The sequence below is a fragment of the Megalobrama amblycephala genome, linkage group LG2 (assembly GCF_018812025.1).
Source record: "Megalobrama amblycephala isolate DHTTF-2021 linkage group LG2, ASM1881202v1, whole genome shotgun sequence".
Classification (NCBI taxonomy): Eukaryota; Metazoa; Chordata; class Actinopteri; order Cypriniformes; family Xenocyprididae; genus Megalobrama; species Megalobrama amblycephala.
This window is the reverse complement of record NC_063045.1, coordinates 8415117-8436774: the sequence shown is the minus strand read 5'-3', so window position 1 is coordinate 8436774 and position 21658 is coordinate 8415117. Positions and strand designations below refer to the sequence as shown.

The 21658-nt window shown below is 38.0% G+C and overlaps 1 protein-coding gene across 1 annotated transcript in view; it reads left to right on the top strand.

Annotated features, from left to right (window-relative positions):
- pspc1 (paraspeckle component 1) overlaps nt 1-21658 on the top strand; it is a 76941-nt gene that overhangs the window by 51653 nt on the left and 3630 nt on the right. The window contains exons 7-8 of the mRNA XM_048181453.1: nt 4437-4494; nt 8229-8359. Coding sequence (XP_048037410.1) covers nt 4437-4494; nt 8229-8359 — 189 coding nt within the window. The remainder of the gene's footprint in view (nt 1-4436; nt 4495-8228; nt 8360-21658) is intronic.

The window sequence follows — 21658 nt, the reverse complement described above, 5'->3', positions numbered from 1 at the left end:
GTTAAATCCAGTCACGCAGCAGGTTCTTTTGCCACTCAGTCCAGCTGAGGGAGCGCGCTTTCGGCGGGGAAGTGACGTCGATGCATACCCTCTATTGGAACACGAGTGTTTACCACCGGCATTCGCTGTGTCGTGTTTTTTGGATTCATTATGTCGGACTCACCGCAGGTAACTCATAATCTGCAGTTGTTATTCCTGTCTCCTGACAAAACATTGCATGCAGCACCTGTGGAGTATGGAAAGTTACTGGAGAGCGCAGCCGCGCTCGTCTCTCACAAGGAACGTCACGGCAGTGATTGACAAGCCAGAGGGCCAATTCGCGCACGTCTCTCACAAGGAACGTCACGGCAGTGATTGACAAGCCAGAGGGCCAATCGTTTACGCGATGATCGCGTAAACGTTTGGCTGATGTTTTTAAGGCCCTACCTCGTGCACATATGATGTATATTAATATTATTACTTTCAGTGCACCTAATAAATAGTCTTTTATCAGTTAGTAAAGACAGTTTCAAGTAATATTGCAAAAATGTATAAAACAAAACATCCTCTTTAGCACCTTTAATCGCCTTTTTGGTTATTTCATGACTTAATAGACGACAGAACTATGACGTTGCATGCTCGTAGTTTCTTTTGTGCTTTATTTATAGTGAGTAATAGGCCTATACAGCGCGCCGTATTTGCGCGTGATTGAAAAGTGCGCGGTCTTGCAACCCACCAGTTGAGAAACATTTACGTAAGCTAAATATAATGTTCGCCGTTCACTTGTTCTGCCGAAGCTCATTCGGCACCTGTATCATTTCCGCGCGCGTTTGACTTGCGCTGAGGCGAAGTTGGAGTCCGCGTTTGAAAAGTCTCCCGTTTTTTGGTCTTAAAGAGACGGTTCTGTGTTTAAATAAACGCAATTCTTGTCAACAAAAAAGTAGACAGAAACAGCAGCTGTGAGCGGGGTGGCCAAGCTTAGGCCAAGGGTGGCCACGGCCACCCCTGGCCACCCCCTGGCTCCGCCCCTGTGTAGCAGACCCTTACTTTAGTTTTTTTGTCCTCCCTATTTTCGTCATTTACATGGGTTTTTTAACCTTTTTAAATAAAACATTCCAGCGTTTCGACAATATTATATCACAAGAACGTATTAAAGTGTTACATTTAGTAAATTCAAGCTGTTTTGATGACATAAAGAGCCGCGACTGCCCGTCTCTGAACACGTCTGCCCAGAGCAACGTGTCCTCCCGATGTTCGTCATTCACAAGTGTTTCTTAACCTTTTTAAATAAAACATTCCAGCGATTTGACAAGATTCGATCACAAGAACGCATTAAAGATGTACATTTAGATTCTGGATGCATTTTTGAGTGACACAGAGACAGCTCGCGTCTCTAATGAAGCTCGCACTCCGAAGATCGTCAATTCTTGCTTCATCATGTCCAAAATACATGGCGAATCTCATTCAAGCGAGCACAAGAACGCATCAAAGAGCTTCTTTATTTGAATGCTTAAGTGTATAGCTGTGTTACTGTGTTCATGATGTGTAGCATCTGTGAAAGATTTGTGCATTAGAGGCATGTTGTGTCACCGGTGCCACTCCCAGCATGAGCAGATGAGAGAGAGACAGCTGCATGGAGCGATTTCCAAAAACCATCTGTGAGAAAACGTTAATATAGTCTGAAAAGCAATCTACTATATCAGTATTGTTCGGGTAATTGCATGTTTTAAACAGTTTATTGAACAGGTTATTTGATCGCCTGATACGATGTTACCCATTCAGAGCTCGCAAGCCGCGCCTCTTAAAGCGTCCGTGACTCGTAAAGCGCTAGAAGTCCTTTCTTTCTTTAATTATGCATTTGTGGCGGGGCCACTTCCAGAACACAGAGCAGACATGTGCGTTGCCTCTTTTGACTCATGCTGCCCATCAAGGCTTTTCCAAGCCAACATCAAAGTTCTTCTTAGAACTTTATTTTCTAGTTATTATTATTATTATAACTACTGCTACCACTTCTACTACCACTACTACTATTTATACTTTTACTTCTACTTCTTATATACATATGGTATACATACTGTTAAATGACAGTGTTAAATACCATCACTGTGTAAAAATGTTGTAAAACCCCAGTATCAATATTGCAATGAGGAGTGTCTGTGTGTGTGTGTCTGTGTCTGTGTCTGTCTGTGTCTGTCTGTGTGTGTGTGTGTGTGTGTGTGTGTGTGTGCGTTGCATTACGCGGGTAGTTTAAGACTGGATTTACAGGTGCATCTCAATAATTTAAAATGTCGTGGAAAAGTTTTATTACAGTAATTCAACTTAAATTGTAGAACTTGCGTATTAAATAAATTCAATGCACGCAGACTTAAGTACTTTAAGTCTTTGGTTCTTTTAATTGTGATGATTTTGGCTCACATTTAACAAAAAACCCACCAATTCACTATCTCAACAAATTAGAATACTTCATAAGACCAATAAAAAAAAAAAAAAAAAAAAAACATTTTTAGTGAATTGTTAGCCTTCTGGATAGTATGTTCATTTACTGTATATGTACTCAATACTTGGTAGGGGCTCCTTTTACTTTAATTACTGCCTCAATTTGCTCTATTGTATTGATTTGTGCTGTTGCTTGTAGATTGATGATTTGTTCTTATTTTCTTTATTTTTATTTGACAGTAGTCCTTTTTTCCCTGAAACCGTGACCCTAAAACCGTGATGTCTACCGAACCATGAGTAATTTGAACCGTTGCACCCGTAATCTACATAAAGCTTGTCAGCAGAAGGAAGCATGAAGTGCTCTAAAAATTTCCTGGTAGATGACTGCGTTGACTGTGGATTTGATGAAACACTGTGGACCAACTCCAGCAGATGACATGGCAGCCCAAATCACCACTGACTGTGGAAACTTCACACTGGACTTCAAGCAACATGGTTTCTGTGCCTCTCCACTCTTCCCCCAGACTCTGGGACCTTCATTTCCAAATGAAATGCAAAATTTACTTTCATCTGAATAGAGGACTTTAGACCACTGAGCAACAGTCCAGTTCTTTTTCTCCTTAGCCCAGGTAAGACGCTTCTGACGTTGTCTTTGGTTCAGAAGTGGCTTGGTATGTGGAATGTGACAGTTATAGCGCATTCCTGAAGACATCTGTGTGCGGTGGCTCTTGATGCACTGACTCCAGCTTCAGTCCACTCCTTTTGAATCTCTCCTAAATTCTTAAATCGGCTTCGCCTGACAGTCTTCTCAAGCCTGCAGTCATTCCATTCACTTGTACACCTTTTCCTACCACACTTTTTCCTTCCAGTCAACTTTCCATGAATATGCTTTGGCACAGCACTCTGTGAACAGCCAGCTCTTTCATCAATAACCCTCTGTGGCTTACCCTCATTGTAGAGGGTCTTGATGATCGTCTTCTGGACAACTGTCAAGTCAGCAGACTTCCCCATGACTGCTGTTGGGATTACTGACCTAAACCCAGTATTTATACCCTGAGAATGATAATTTAATAGAACTTGAAATTAAATATTCTAATAATTTGAAATACTGATTTTTTTTATTTTGATGAGCAGCAAGCTGTAACCATCAAAATGAAAACAAAAAGGTCTGGAAATATTTTACTATATGTCTAATAAATCTAGAATATATTTAAGTTTTACTTTTTGAATTAAATTACAGGAAAAGAAAAAAAACTTTTTCATGATATTCTAATTTGAGATGCACCTGTAGATTTTTAAAAATGTACTGTAAGGGAATACTAATGTTTTTATGTTTCAAAAGCTGTTACAATTATGAAAATGACAAAAATATGTTATAATGTAATAAATTTCTCATAATGTAAAAATTATTACATTATGAGCTCAAGATTTTATTACGTTTTGAGAAAATTATTACATTATGAACATTTTATTACAAAAATTATGTAATACTTATTACATTATGTGCAGTTTTTACATTATGTACAGTTATTACATTATAGTTGCTAGAGGGGCCATGTTTTCAACACCAGAAAAAGGAACACCCAGGTTCTAATTTTCCTGAAAAACAGAAGGCTGGGACCTTGACACTGCTGGCTGAATGGAATGTGAGGGAGATGGGTTTACCCTAGATGACAAACTTAACTACATTCATGTGCAAAATGGACAGGCTTTTGGCACTTCCTACAAATAACTGGTCCCCTATTTTGTAAAAATCATAACTTGTAAAAATCTATATGGTGATAGCGGCACATGGCAGTCAAGAGTGTAAATGCATTTCCTGTCACAACTGCAACAGTACCAGCAGCAACAAAAAAATGCATTCTGGTTGAGAAATGTATGCTGCTGTCATGCACTAAATACTTAATTCTTTTGTAGCTGAAAGCTTGGTAGGTTGTACTTCACAATTGGGTACATTATTTAAGTTCTTAGATCTGTGTGGACTGAGGCTTATAATAAAAATATGTCTCCTTCACTTTCAGAGAGAACAGGATATGAGAATGAATGAAATGGGTACCCGTGGAGCCATTAATATGGGAGGTATGATCGTAATGAGACTCCACATGCAATTAGAAACAGCTGTGTACATGTACATTTTGTACATTTTAATTAATTTTTGGGGCAGTGCATCACTTGCATGGGCATTTAAATGTTGCAGCATGGCTTTGCCTCTTTTTAGGATAAGTGTCTTGTCTGGTTTGTTAACCTGGAAAATTCTTATTATGTTTTAACAGGAAAAAAAAAGAACTCTACACGGTCTCTAATCTCAGTTTTTCTCAAGGCTTTTTCACACCAAACTTTAATGATTATTGTGAAGATTTTGAATGGTAAAAATGGATTCCTATAGAATGTATCCCCATCAATATTCTTTTTACCTTATTCTGTGCATATTTACGCTATACATGAATCAGTTTGCTCCAACATTTTTTTAAATTTTTTTTTTATACTTTTTATATTAACACACACACATATCAATACAATACAATACAAGACAAGATCTTGACCAAAAAATGATGCACCTCTCGATGGAAATAAATGTTGTGATGTCGCATCAATCTTGTATTGACAATGCAAGAGGTGAGCACTCTGTAAAGTCAACTCCAGCACATCCTGAAGACTTTCAATGATATTAAGGTCTGGACTCAGAGGTGCCAATTCATGTGTGAAAATGATTCTTCATGCTCTCTGAACCATTCTTTCACAATTTTAACCCTGGTGAATCTTTTCATTGTCAGAATAATAATAATCTACATAATAATCACTGTAATAATGATCCATTCATAGATTAAGTATTTGCCTATTAAAATCCAAACAGCATTTTTTTTTTTTTTTTTTGGCCGGGCAGTGTGTGAATATATATATATGTATGTATATATATACATACATATACATATACAGTGGGTACGGAAAGTATTCAGACCCCCTTAAATGTAAAAAATTTAAAATAATTTAAATTCATTTTTTTTCCTCATTAATGTACACACAGCACCCCATATTGACAGAAAAACACAGAATTGTTGACATTTTTGCAGATTTATTAAAAAAGAAAAACTGAAATATCACATGGTCCTAAGTATTCAGACCCTTTGCTCAGTATTTAGTAGAAGCACCCTTTTGATCTAATACAGCCATCTTTTTGAGTGTCTTTTTGGGAAAGATGCAACAAGTTTTTCACACCTGGATTTGGGGATCCTCTGCCATTCCTCCTTGCAGATCCTCTCCAGTTCTGTCAGGTTGGATGGTAAACGTTGGTGGACAGCCATTTTTAGGTCTCTCCAGAGATGCTCAATTGGGTTTAAGTCAGGGCTCTGGCTGGGCCATTCAAGAACAGTCACGGAGTTGTTGTGAAGCCACTCCTTCGTTATTTTAGCTGTGTGCTTAGGGTCATTGTCTTGTTGGAAGGTAAACCTTCGGCCCAGTCTGAGGTCCTGAGCACTCTGGAGAAGGTTTTTGTCCAGGATATCCCTGTATTTGGCCGCATTCATCTTTCCCTCGATTGCAACCAGTTGTCCTGTCCCTGCAGCTGAAAAACACCCCCACAGCATGATGCTGCCACCACCATGCTTCACTGTTGGGACTGTATTGGACAGGTGATGAGCAGTGCCTGGTTTTCTCCACACATACCGCTTAGAATTAAAGGGATAGTTCACCCAAAAATTAAAATTTGATGTTTATCTGCTTACCCCCAGTGCATCCAAGATGTAGGTGACTTTTTTTCTTCAGTCGAGCGCAAATTATGATTTTTAACTGCAACCGCTGCCGTCTGCCACTCAAATAATAGCAGTGGATAGGAACTTCAACTATAACAGTAAATAAAACTTGCTTAGACAAGTCCAAATTAAACCCTGCGGCTCGTGACGGCACATTAATGTCCTAAGACACGAAACGATCGGTTTGTGTGAGAAACCGAACAGTATTTATATAATTTTTTACCTCTAATACACCACTATGTCCAACTTCGTTCAGCTTCCTGTTAGTGAGGTCAAAAAACGCGTTCTAATGACGGAAGTGATGTCTCGCCCATATACTTCAATGAGCGCGAGACATCACTTCCGTTGTCAGAGCGCGATTTGACCTCACTCACCGGAAGCTGAACGGAGTTGGACATAGTGGTGTATTAGAGGTAAAAAATTATATAAATACTGTTCGGTTTCTCGCACAAACCGATCGTTTCGTGTCTTAGGACATCAATGTGCCGTCACGAGCCCCAGGGTTTAATTTGGACTTGTCTAAGCAAGTTTTATTTACTGTTGTAGTTAAAGTTCCTATCCACTGCTATTATTTAAATGTGGCAGACGGCAGCGGTTGCAGTTAAAAATCATAATTGGAACTCGACTGAAGAAAAAAAGTCACCTACATCTTGGATGCCCTGGGGGTAAGCAGATAAACATCAAATTTTCATTTTTGGGTGAACTATCCCTTTAAGGCCAAAAAGTTCTATCTTGGTCTCATCAGACCAGAGAATCTTATTTCTCACCATCTTGGAGTCCTTTAGGTATTTTTTAGCAGACTCCATGTGGGCTTTCATGTGTCTTGCACTGAGGAGAGGCTTCCGTAGGTCAATCTGCCATAAAGCCCCGACTGGTGGAGGGCTGCAGTGATGGTTGACTTTCTACAACTTTCTTCCATCTCCCGACTGCATCTCTGGAACTCAGCCACAGTGATCTTTGGGTTCTTCTTTACCTCTCTCACCAAGGCTCTTCTCCCCTGATAGCTCAGTTTGGCCGGACGGCCAGCTCTAGGAAGGGTTCTGGTCGTCCCAAACGTCTTCCATTTAAGGATTATGGAGGCCACTGTGCTCTTAGGAACCTTAAGTACAGCAGAAATTTTTTTGTAACCTTGGCCAGATTCTGTGCCTTGCCAAAATTCTGTCTCTGAGCTCTTCAGGCAGTTCCTTTGACCTCATGATTCTTATTTGCTCTGACATGCACTGTGAGCTGTAAGATCTTATATAGACAGGTGTGTGGCTTTCCTAATCAAGTCCAATCAGTATAATCAAACACAGCTGGACTCAAATGAAGGTGTAGAACCATCTCAAGGATGATCAGAAGAAATGGACAGCACCTGAGTTAATATGTGTGTGTGTAGCGGTTAACAGATTAAAATAATGGCAGTTAATTCATTTAAAAACATATAATACACATATAATTGTATGGTATACAGTATGTTCTGCTTAAATAGACACCAGACAGATGCAGATTTTTTTTTTTTTTCTCACACAAAAGCAGATTCAACATTCCTTAAAATAAATAAATAACACACAGGTGAATACCAACACAAATTTTTTGCCAACCTCCAATAATTAAATATGTTAATACAAATGTACTTCATGCATTTCGTCTCACTTAAAAAAAAAAAAAAAAAAAAAAAAAAAAGTAGTTTAGTTTAACGCCATGTCTTAGGTTCAGATAGGTTGTGCTTTTTTCTGAATTTGCACAAATTAGTGTTTCCTTCAGCCTGCCGCATATTTTCTTCACTTTTTCGCATTGTGTTTGGTGTGAAAAAGCCTTCAAGATGTTTTTCAGTTTTTTTTTTGTCTTGTCTCGATTGTGTAATACTTTTTAATGTGCAGTTACAAAGAAAAGCACATATCCTGTGTGATTTCCACATTTGCCATGCCAATTTTATAATTTTATTTATCTTTTTTAGTGTGTGAATTGCAGTGAAGTAATATACAGTCCCAAAAAAACTATTTTATTTTAATGTAAGGTGTCACATCATATTGTAATTTTCAGCCCTCTCAGTGAATGTCAACTGTACATTGTCTTACATAGATTCATTTAACCCTGTTGCTGCGGTTAGCAGTAACCAAGGCCCTTCACAAATGATGGGCATAGCAGGCCGAGTTGGAGCCATGGGATCATCAAATATGGGGACACACCTGATTCCAGATAACGGATTGACGGTAATGTACTCATGTTTGTCTATAATTGCTGTCTATAGATGTATATAATTTTACAGTTTGTGTCACAATTTGTGATATTGATTTAAAGCTATTTTTATTTATATGTAGGGTAATTATGGATAAAAAAAAAACTACTAATATATATATATATATATATATATATATATATATATATATATATATATATATATATATATATATGAACAAAATCACACTCGTAGCCGTGCGATATGGCCGTAGGTAATCACAGCATGCTAACCATGGCGACGTAAAAGTGCATTACCAACGCCGACAGATGAAAGGATTCATTGGAATCAATTCAATGGAATCAATTCAATGGAAAGGATTCTGGAAGAGAATACAATGCTGAATAAAGTCGTAGTTTTTGTTATTTTTGGACCAAAATGTATTTTCGATGCTTAAAAGAATTCTAACTAACCCACTGATGTCACATGGACTACTTTGATGATGTTTTTATTACCTTTCTGGACATGGACAGTATCCTGTACATACATTTTCAATGGAGGGACAGAAAGCTCTCGGACTAAATCTAAAATATCTTAAACTGTGTTCCGAAGATGAATGGATGTCTTACGGGTTTGGAATGACATGAGGATGAGACATTAGACATCATTTTCATTTTTTGGTGAACTAACCCTTTAAGCCAAATCTATTAGCTCTGGAACAAATAATATATTAATAAGATGAAAGATTGCCCGTTTGATATACCCAAAACGAATTATCATGTTAAACACTTTCTACACAAGAGCCAGCAAATTCCCAAAGGACTGGCCAAGATGAAGCTGTTCTCTGCGTGTATATGAGCACTGAACTGTGTTCAAATAGGCACTATGTTTACATATAAATCGCATATCTGATATAAAAAGCATACTTTGTACAGGCAAGAACACAACACGCAAGGGTAGGCATTTTTCTCCATTAGAAAACCATTCTAAAAACATTTAACGTGCAAATAGTGTTGCATGTTCAGTAAGGTGTATACTGAGTTTTATTATCACCATCTTACTGCATTAAGCCACGTTAAGTATTATCTTTTATAATAGGCTCTATGGTAGGAAAATTATGTACAGTTTGTTTGTACGTTCATATTCTTGGCTTATTTTTATCTGACTGCACATAGTATGCTATAATAAAAAGGGACATTCATAGTGGAAAGCAACCGCTCCGGGAGCGTTCATTCAAATGAACGATATTTAGCTTATAGTATATGCCTAGTGGGCAGACTAACTTACTGTATATCAGCTTCTGCCAATATCTCGCTTGTACAGTACAAAATTATTTTTTGAAAAGAAATGACTGTAACTTACCATAAAAAAAAACGTTGAATATGAACATAACTGGGAAATTTTGGTAGGAAAATGCCCTTAATGTCTTTATTAGCGTTATTCTATAGGCTTTTGTCTGTACATAGTTTTTCTCCCATAGAGCCTATTAATGCTTAACGTGGCTTAATGCAGTAAGACTGTGATATTAAGGGTGTACTCACACTAGGCATTCTGAACCATGCCCGAGCGCGTTTGACCCCAAAGCCCAGTTCGTTTGACTAGTGTGATCGCTCCGTACCGTGCCGAAGGAGCCAGCGTTTTTATTACCTTTCTGGACATGGACAGTATCCTGTACATACATTTTCAATGGAGGGACAGAAAGCTCTCGGACTAAATCTAAAATATCTTAAACTGTGTTCCGAAGATGAATGGATGTCTTACGGGTTTGGAATGACATGAGGATGAGACATTAGACATCATTTTCATTTTTTGGTGAACTAACCCTTTAAGCCAAATCTATTAGCTCTGGAACAAATAATATATTAATAAGATGAAAGATTGCCCGTTTGATATACCCAAAACGAATTATCATGTTAAACACTTTCTACACAAGAGCCAGCAAATTCCCAAAGGACTGGCCAAGATGAAGCTGTTCTCTGCGTGTATATGAGCACTGAACTGTGTTCAAATAGGCACTATGTTTACATATAAATCGCATATCTGAGGTCTAAACAACTATATTCTTGCCTAAAAAACTCTTAAAACTACATTCCGTGACAAAGTATCTATAAAAAAAATATGGTGGGTTTGCTCGTCTGCCTGTGAGAATGCTGACAGCGGAGTGATTCAAATGGTAAAATGGTTACCGTGCGATACTGGAAGAATATTGCATGGCTGGAAAGACCTCTCAGCCAGTCAGATTCGAGAACCAGAAATAACTGTTGAATAAATCAGGGACATAATTTCCACTGGGGACAGGGGGGACATGTCCCCCCCACTTTTCAAAATCCCATTTGTGCCCCCTACTTTTCAGATTCATTTATGATTTTTAACTGCACACCGTCATTGCCACGGAAGAGCAGGACCCAGCAGGACACAGAGAGCCTACCTGTGTCAATGCATGCGTCCGCGTCCAGGAACGTCACGTGCACATTATAAAAATAGCTCACTGAAATTTCTAATTTGCAGGTATCATGGTTGTGGCACAGTCAGTGATAAAACGCCAGAAATGGCAATGGATGACTTAAAGTGCCCCCATTATGGATTTTTGAAAATTACCTTTCATGTAATGTGTAACATAGCTCTAAGTGAATGAAAACACCCTGCAAAGTTTTAAATCTGAAAGTGCACCATATATAAAGTTATTGTCTCTCAAAGTAAGAGTCAACTCTGAGTCAATTAAACGAGGCATTTGTAAAACGAATCCCAAGCCGTTTCGTTGTGACGTCAAAACAAAACATTAGCACATTGCCCGCCCTCTTATTGCACGCGCAGACACCAGGGAAATTTTTTTTTTTTCAACAATAACACAGCAGTACATTCTTTTGTTGTGTTCCCGTCATTTTACTGACGACTGCTTCTCAAACCTCGGGGAGTTTAACACAGGATTCACAAAACGCTGAATGCCACATCTTAAAATATGGATCAATTCCCAGTTTATTTGGACCATCTTACTCCTCTGAATCTCAACCTGTAAGTATGATTAATAATTGTTGTTTAGCTTATTTATAATAGCTAAGGGGGTTTTAAGCACTCCGCTCCACGTCGTGCCTAACAACACCCCTTAGCAGTTATAAATTCACTGTTAACCACGGCTTCTTGGGGCTTATTGCTTTATTTTACAGCTAAGGGAATTTTCCATTACACACAGCGCTAAAACAACGTCCTTTGTTTGCAAATATCCCTTTCAATTTAAAAGTCTCTTGCCATTGACTCATTGAAAGATTCTCATTCACTCATAAAGTTTTGCCGCCATCTAATGGCGTATTAATGTAACTTTCTCTCAATCTATATTACGCACTAATGGACCCTTTCTCAATACCAAATACAACATATTATTTATATGAAAAATATTAATTGAACCTCAATAGCCATTATAAATGATAATAAGAAATAAACACAATTGTACAATTCAGTCAAACGTATAAAAGCAGGCTTTTTTTTTTTTTTTTTTTTTTACAAAAGCAATGCTCTACAGCAGTTTCCCAACCACTTGTGTCTATGACAGGTTGTCAAGTGTATGGAAAAAAATAAATAAAATAAAATGAATGCTACACAGTTAAGAATACAGTGCTGATTGAAAGTTTGTGAACCCCTTGCAGAATCTGCAAAATGTGAATCATTTTAACAAAATAAGAGAAATAAAAGACATAAAAGAAAACTTTTAACATAATGCATTAAGACAGTAGGCTTACATTAAAAGACCAAACTCAGCAAGACTATAGGCCTACCTTATTAATAAAGCATACTTTGTACAGGCAAGAACACAACACGCAAGGGTAGGCATTTTTCTCCATTAGAAAACCATTCTAAAAACATTTAACGTGCAAATAGTGTTGCATGTTCAGTAAGGTGTATACTGAGTTTTATTATCACCATCTTACTGCATTAAGCCACGTTAAGTATTATCTTTTATAATAGGCTCTATGGTAGGAAAATTATGTACAGTTTGTTTGTACGTTCATATTCTTGGCTTATTTTTATCTGACTGCACATAGTATGCTATAATAAAAAGGGACATTCATAGTGGAAAGCAACCGCTCCGGGAGCGTTCATTCAAATGAACGATATTTAGCTTATAGTATATGCCTAGTGGGCAGACTAACTTACTGTATATCAGCTTCTGCCAATATCTCGCTTGTACAGTACAAAATTATTTTTTGAAAAGAAATGACTGTAACTTACCATAAAAAAAAACGTTGAATATGAACATAACTGGGAAATTTTGGTAGGAAAATGCCCTTAATGTCTTTATTAGCGTTATTCTATAGGCTTTTGTCTGTACATAGTTTTTCTCCCATAGAGCCTATTAATGCTTAACGTGGCTTAATGCAGTAAGACTGTGATATTAAGGGTGTACTCACACTAGGCATTCTGAACCATGCCCGAGCGCGTTTGACCCCAAAGCCCAGTTCGTTTGACTAGTGTGATCGCTCCGTACCGTGCCGAAGGAGCCAGCGAGACAGACTGGGGAGTGCTAGCCAGGCTCTCAGAGGCAGCAGAGTAACCAAGGGAACCACAGACGTACCTGCCGTGGGGCAACGTGGAACACAGGGACCCGGCTTGGGGGACACTCTGTTCGAGGCGGCCCACAGCAGGGTGTCATGATCACTAGGGCTGCACGATTAATCGCATGCTATTCTCACGCGCATTTCGTCAGTAAAGCCGGTTCCCTGATTACCGCTAAATCGCCATCACCTGCTTTCAAATGAAGCGGCATTTAATAGACAGAGCCGTAGGTCACTGAAAAGCCACGCAATATCGCGTTCATATCGCAGATGAATCGCCTGCGATAATGAACGCGATATTGCGTGGCTTGTCCGTGAACTACGGCTCCGTCTATTAAAAGGCGCTCCGTTTAAAAACAGGTGATGGCGATTTAGCGGTAATCAGGGAACCGGCTTTACTGACGAAATGCGCGTGAGAATAGCATGCGATTAATCGTGCAGCCCTAATGATCACCAGATGGAGTGCCCTAGTTAGCCACTAGAGAGCACTCCAACCCGGACTATTGCCTCACTACTTCGGAATTCATTTCCCATAACCCACTTCCCGGACTCATGATCACTTCATTGCACCCAGCTGTCTTGAGTTATGTTATTAGTGTTATTAGTGGAATGACCTGCCACGCTCTATCCGAGCAGCTGAATCTTTAGCCACTTTCAAAAAAATGCTAAAGACGTATCTTTTTCGTCAGCACTTGACCCAGTAATAGTAGCACTTACCTTGATTTCTATTTTCATTCCATCTATTTGTGTATTAATTTAAAAAAAAAAAAAAAAATCCTTGCTACGAGCACATTACTGTCATAACTGTGACTTCACACAGCACTTACATACTGTTGTTCTCATGTTGATTTGATTGATTCTACTGTTCTCATTTGTAAGTCGCTTTGGATAAAAGCGTCTGCTAAATGACTAAAAATGTAAATTAGTGTCTGTCTATTTATACTGAGTTTGTTTGTGCTTTTGTTATCGTTTTCATTTATGGTCACTGGCTTCACTGTTTGTTTTTCTTGTTTTGTGTGGACTGTTTTGTGGATTTTGACGCTTGCCTGAATGGATTCCGTTTTTGGATTGACCTATTAAAGCTGCATTCGGATCTTACCTTCTTGTCTCTGTGCCATCCGTGACACAGGGTCTGAGTGTGCGGTGCAACACCTACCTGGTTCCACGGTTGGGTAGAGGGTGCGTGAGTAGCAGGGCTCTGAACCAGTTCAAGGAATAAAAAAAGAAAACCGGAAACGAATGAAATTTTGACAGGAACATAACCCGAAACGAAGAAATCATATTTAATTGTTCTGAACAGAAACGTTTATTTGAAATGGCCATTAATGTTATTTTATCGTTCTGTTTAAAATTGATTTGGCAGTTAACCAATCACGAATTCAAATAGTACAGCCTATGCAGATGTGATGCTGATGCATCCAACGTGAGTGAAATGCCCATGCTCAGGCTCTAAAGTAAGTGAAATGCCCATGCTGACGCGCTCAGGCTCAGCTGTCGAGTCATCATAGGTTAGGTAAGTCACAATGGCAATTCCCTGGCATTAGTTTTTCCGAGGATATATGTCACCAACCGTCAAGCATTAGGCCTACATTTAAGTGGAACTGAATGGATGAATTATTATGCAGCTTGTTGTGTGTTTTGAAACCAGTGAAAATTGCAGGATAATGTAGGGCTGGACGATTATGGCCTAAAATCAAAACCTTGATTAATTGAACATTTTACCTCGATTACGATAAATGAACCATTTTTTTTTTTTTTTTTTTTGCCCTCATAGTTCACTGACAAGGTTTGTACTGTAAATATGATAAAGGTGGGATTTTTTTTTTCCTATTGAAAGAGTGATCTGACATAACAGCTCACTTTCAGCAGTTATTTTATCAATGGTTTGTAACATTTCTTACAGATTTCTGCTCGTTGTAAATCAGATACAGATAAATTAGCACAGTACCAGTACATAATGAGAGAGACTGCGTGTGTGTATTAGTCATACCGTCTCTCTATGCATTGTGAAGCTGTGGGTTGTAAATGGTTCCCTCAAAAGTAGAAAAATCTATGCTATAATAAGTTTTGAGTTTCTAAGCTATTTTAGTGATAAATCACAGGACAGCGCTGACAACTAGTTTTTGCTTTCCTCTATGTGCGCGATCTTCACGTTTTGCGCAGCTACTGTCTGTATGAGTGTTTCCTGCCACAGAGTGCAGCTGGGTAGTGCGAGCACGGTAGCTCGAAATAATATACATCCAATCGTCTAAAATCGCTTGAATGTCCAAACTGGCAAACCTTAAAACAAATACAACTGACACATTTTAGTGTTTTTCTTTTATGCTGCTGACTGGACGGGGCAGAGTCACATGGCTACACACGCGGTAGTATGTTTTTAAGGGGGAAGTATTAACAGGATTAAAAAAACGAAATAACCGACATGGGAAAATTACGTCGGTTAGAGGTTCTGAATGTCGGTTTCGATTACTTTCCGATTAATCGTCCAGCCCTAGGATAATGTAGAACATGAGTTCACACAACATCACATCACACACACCTGCAGTGCTTCTGTGAATGGAGAAAACAGAATAAAACTATAAATAACATATATAAAATAAAAGGAAATATTTTTCACTTAAATAATAAGGTCAAAACAAAAGAAAACATTATGTTAGTTTTGGTTCATTATGGCGCACTCCAAAGATCTAGGAAAGGAAACTGTGACATTTTGCTTGTTTTCTTTATTTGAGTGTGAATTTATGAATGATGTCTTGCTTTTACCTGCATGACCATAAATTACAGAGTACCGTTTTGAAAAAAAAAATTCCATTGGTCGCGCCAGCGCTTCAGTCACACGCACAAACAAATTCTTGCTTTGCTTACTTGATATCGCAGCCTGACGATAATGCGAGTGAAGTTCAAAGCTTGCATAATAAATAATAGTTCATAATATGTCACAAAAATGGAAACAGGTAGGCTTCAGATTCATTTTAATTTAATTTGTTTTGCATCTTATTTAGCTTGGTTTTATTTCTAATAAATAAACCCGTTTCTCGCCTTGAATATAGCAGTAGAAGCTGGAATGGTGTTAAAAATGGTGTTAAAAATGGTGTTTTGTTTTGTTTTTTTTGTTTTTTTTTTGTTAAATTCATTTCGCTTGATGTTTACCTAGCCTGAATAGACCTACTGTTAACTTTAGAGGTTTTGTTGTGGATTGCACAAGGGGAAGTAAAATAAGGCAGTTTTGTTCATAGTAGCAAACATTATAAACAAATCTATATAGGCTAAGCTATTTATAAACTTTCTAATATATTTAATGGTAATTTACACTATTTCTGAATGTAATAATAAAATACAATGTATACACAACTTATCTTTCCTTTCCTTAGTATTTCTAACCATGCAGCAAACATTTTAAAATATCTTGAAAAAAAAAAAAATCAATTTATAAACCATTGATAGTTTTTCCTTTCGTTTAATAGGCTTACATTTGGATAGAATGTTATGTTGTATGTATATATATATATATATATATATATATATATATATATATATATATATATATATATATATATATTATACAGTACAGTCCAAAAGTTTGGAACCACTAAGATTTTTAATGTTTTTAAAAGAAGTTTCGTCTGCTCACCAAGGCTACATTTATTTAATTAAAAATACAGTAAAAAACAGTAATATTGTGAAATATTATTACAATTTAAAATAACTGTGTACTATTTAAATATATTTGACAAAGTAATTTATTCCTGTGATGCAAAGCTGAATTTTCAGCATCGTTACTCCAGTCTTCAGTGTCACATGATCCTTCAGAAATCATTCTAATATGCTGATTTGCTGCTCAAGAAACATTTATGATTATTTTCAATGTTGAAAACAGTTGTGTACTTTTTTTTTCAGGATTCCTTGATGAATAGAAAGTTCAAAAGAACAGCATTTATCTGAAATACAAAGCTTCTGTAGCATTATACACTACCGTTCAAAAAGTTTGGGGTCAGTAAGAATTTTTATTTTTATTTTTTTGAAAAGAAATTAAAGAAATGAATACTTTTATTCAGCAAGGATGCATTAAATCAATCAAAAGTGGCAGTAAAGACATTTATAATGTTACAAAAGATTAGATTTCAGATAAACACTGTTCTTTTGAACTTTCTATTCATCAAATAATCCTGAAAAAAATATTGTACACAAATATTTTGTACAATTGTACACATTAAATGTTTCTTGAGCAGCAGATCAGCATATTAGAATGATTTCTGAAGGATCATGTGACACTGAAGACTGGAGTAATGATGCTGAAAATTCAGCTTTGCCATCACAGGAATAAATTACTTTGTGAAATATATTCAAATAGAAAACAGTTATTTTAAATTGTAATAATATTTCACAATATTACTGTTTTTACTGTATTTTTAATTAAATAAATGTAGCCTTGGTGAGCAGACGAAACTTCTTTTAAAAACATTAAAAATCTTAGTGGTTCCAAGCTTTTGGACTGTACTGTATATATATATATATATATATATATATATATATATATATATATATATATATATATATATATATATATACATATATGTATATATTTTACATACATATATGTATGTAAAAATGTTGTATGTATTATTATTATTATTATTATAAAGTAGGCTACATGCAAAAAAAAAAGTTATTTTAAATAATGTTATTTTCCGGTATTTTTCTAATCAAGCTGGTTTCGGAACTTTAATAATACAGAATGAACACAAGAACAGAAATGTTAAAATATTGATTCTGCTCGGAGTGAACGGATTAAATTTTATTTTTTTCGTTTTTAAGCCCTGGTGAGTAGACTTGTTCTTGCTCTTGAACCGTCCACTGCTGCCTTCTGGTGACAAAAGAGGAGGATGAGAGTGGTGAGGCTCTTCGCCACCCACTGCTCTCCGTGTCCTCTTTGGACCCAGAGATAGAGGAAGAAGTGGTGCGGTCACCATCTCCTGAAGATCTGTTTCCTCCATTCCGGGGTCACCCATCTCAGGGCCTCTTGCTCTTGCGTTTACTGCCTGGTTTACCGGCCTGCCCACTCCTGGCTCTATGACGCTGCTTGGGTGGAGGCTGCTGCTGCGTGGGAGCGGGGGCAGACGCAGGTGGGCCTCCTCGCCAACGAGCAGGCCGAGGCCGGTTTCTGGCAGTAAAAGGTGCTGTCCACAACCTGGTAAGATCCTTATGCATTTTCGGGAAGAAAGGCAAAACCAATCGTCCAACCGGGAAGGCTCGGGACATAGTGGAGAATTCCACACGAGCCCGACCTTCTTGGCGACCCGGGCAAGAATAGCCATCAACTCAGAGTCTGACTGACTGCGGACTGCAAGAGGCGCGAAGAACCAATGGTTGGTTCCTCACCGTGATCCTCAGGTCATCAATACGACTGCCTGAAATATCCCTAAGAACTAGATTGTGGCAGAGGCACGGGAACCCCACCTCTCTTGAGGTATTGGAGCCATGACCGCAACTCTGAGATGGCCATGTCCCCACAGTGGGAACATTACTTATCCATGAGCGCCATCACAGCATTCTTAATGCCCAGACACGTGAGACAGCGATTGTCCATCCGTCATCGATTGACATTGAGTGGAATGTCATCTTTTTTAAAAATTCAAACTCACACCCGTTTAAGCTCTTTTAGGGAAAAAGCTCCTTTTAAAGTGTGTAAGCACACGGGAACCGGCCAACACAACACTGACAAGGAAAAAGTGCAGCCTATTCAGTGTGCTCACTCACAGCTGAATGATAAGCAGCTCATTGAAGGCGCTCACTCTCTGTAGCTGGGCAAACAGCTGTTTAAGTCTGTTTAAGTAATGTGGCCACTGCTGAGATGCTGTCTCGCCAACACACAGAAGAGCATTCAGAGAACGAACAGCTCGGCTCCAAAGCGAAAAGCTGATGTGCACTTGCACCTGCTGCTCATTACCCGCACAGCGAGGCAGAGCAGCTGAATGCAATAATCGCATGTCACCGCATGTGCATTGGCTCATTTTGTTTACACTCAAAGAAGATTGGTCCCTAGGATTGGTCCTAAGAGAGATCCCAATTAGTCGGTCTGATTCGACAAGACATTGAGAGTGACCGACTGAAAGAGAACAAGTTCTGACAATAACTGTGTAAATGATAATATTTCAAAAATGAATTGGAGTAGAAAATTAACTTTATAATTATTTAGAAGTTCAGGCAAAACCTGCCTTATGTGCAATTTGTTACTTTTTTTTTGAGTGTTGATTATTATATATAAAAATAAATAGCAACTGTATTTAATAATTTGGGCTCTGTTGTTAATTGTAACCTTTTAATATGATAGTAATGCGTAAGTAAAGGTAATGCGTAAGTAAGTAAGCTTACAGCATTAGCTGTGATAGAGTTTTTTTTTTTATCCTTAAGATAATTTTAATTATAATTGAATTTATTTAAACACAGAGGCATATTTGTACACGAGGTACATGTTTTTAGATCATATATATATATATATATATATATATATATATATATATATATAATATACTGTATCTCACAAAATTGAGTACACCCCTCACATTTCAGCAACCATTTTAGTATATCTTCTCAAGGGACAATACTATAGAAATGAAACTTGGATATATTTTAGAGTAGTCAATGTGCTGCTTGTATAGCTTTTACTGTCCTCTGAAAATAACTTAACATACAGCCATTATTGTCAAAATTGCTGGCAACAAAAGTGAGTACACCCTAAGTGATAACAGTTGTATGTTGTTTAACCATGCAAAGCCACATGTCCTATTCATCATGTTCATGTTTTTAATCTGCTTGACAGGACCATACAAATGTGTGGATCTTGTATTAGAGCAGTTAAAATTTGGTGCTTTGAGTACAATTCTCTCATACTGATGTTCAACATGGCACCCCATGGTGAAGAACTCTCTGAGGATTTGAGAATTAGAATTGTTGCTCTCCACAAAGATGGCCTAGGCTATAAGAAGATCAGTAACACCATGAAACTGAGTTACAGCACAGTGGCCAGGGTCATAGAGAGAGGTTTTCCAAGACGGGTTCCACTCGAAACAGGCCAAAGAAGTTGAGACCTTGTGCTGTGCGTCAGGTGCAGAAGCTGGCTTCAAAAAAACAGATGCATGAGTGCTGCCAACATAGCTTTAGTGATTGCAGAAGCGGGAGGTCAGCTTGTCAGTGCTCAGACCATACGCCGCACACTGCAACAAGTTGGTTTGCATGGCTGTCATCCTTCCCAGAAGGAAGCCTCTTCTGAAGCTGGCTCACAAGAAAGCCCGCAAACAGTTTGCTGAAGACAACCTGTCCAAGAGCATAAATTATTGGAACCATGTCCTGTGGTCTGATGAGATTAAGATAAACTTGTTTGGTTCAGATGGTGTCCAGCATGTGTGGCGACGCCCTGGTGAGGAGTACCAAGAAAATTGTGTCTTGCCTACAGTCAAGCATGGTGGTGGTAGCATCATGGTCTGGGGCTGCATGAGTGCTGCTGGTACTGCAGAGCTCTGCTTCATTGAGGGAATCATGGATTCCAACATGTACTGTGACATTCTGAAGCAGAACATGATGCCCTCCCTTCAGAAACTGGGCTGAACGGCATGATAATGACCACAAACACACCACCAAGATGACAACTGCCTTGCTGAGGAAGCTTAAGGTGAAGGTGATGGAGTGGCCAAGTATGTCTCCAGACCTGAACCCTATTGAGCACCTGTGGGGCATCCTCAAGCAGAAGGTGGAGAAGTGCCATGTGTCTAACATCCAGCTGCTCCGTGATGTCATTATGGAGAAGTGGAAGAGGATCCCAGCAACAACCTGTTCAGCTCTGGTGAATTCCATGCCCAGGAGGATTAAGGCAGTGCTAAATAACAGTGGTGCTCACTCAAAATATTGACACTTTGGACAGTTTTGACATGTTCACTTACGGTGTACTCACTTTTGTTGCCAGTTATATAGATAATAATGGCTGTATGTTTTCAGAGTTATTTTCAGAGGACAGTAAATCTGTACTGCTATACAAGCTGCACATTGTCTACTCTAAAGTACAACTAATTTTCATTTCTATAGTATTGTCACTTGAGCATTGTCCCTCAAGGGAGTGAATGGAGGATGAAATGAGAAAAAGTCCATTGATTGATCATAAAATGTACTACATGCGGCTCCGGGGGTTAATAAAGGCCTTCTGAAGTGAATCGATGCATTTGTGTAAGACAAATATCCTTATTTAAAACTTTATAAAGTAAAATAACAAGCTTCCGGCAAGACAGCCATATGCATTGAACTTGCGCCTAAAAAGTGTTAACTTCTGCAACGTAGTACACAATGGCATGACGTACTATGCATTATAACGTAGGACATAGCGTAGTATGTCATGGCATAGCGTAGAACGTCATGGAATTGTGTACTATGTTACGGAAGTTAATGCTTTTTAGACGTAAGTCGAATGTGTATGGCTGTCGCACCGGAAGCTCGTATAGTTACTAAAAATCTCTGGAAAGTTCCAAAAAATAAAGTAATAAAATTTTAAATGTGAAAGTACCAGTGTAGGATGTTTCCAAGATATACCAAAATTAAGGTATCTCTCTCTTTGTGCATATTTTGGTATTCTTCTTGTTCCAGTAGTTACAATACATTATAATACTTAGCTATTTGTTGTTATAACTTTTATAGTGTCCATATTATGGCATTTGAAAGGATCCAATTTTTGTTTTGGGAGTCTCCAACAACAGGTTTACATACATGCAAGGTCAAAAAAACACTTTCATTGTCTTATA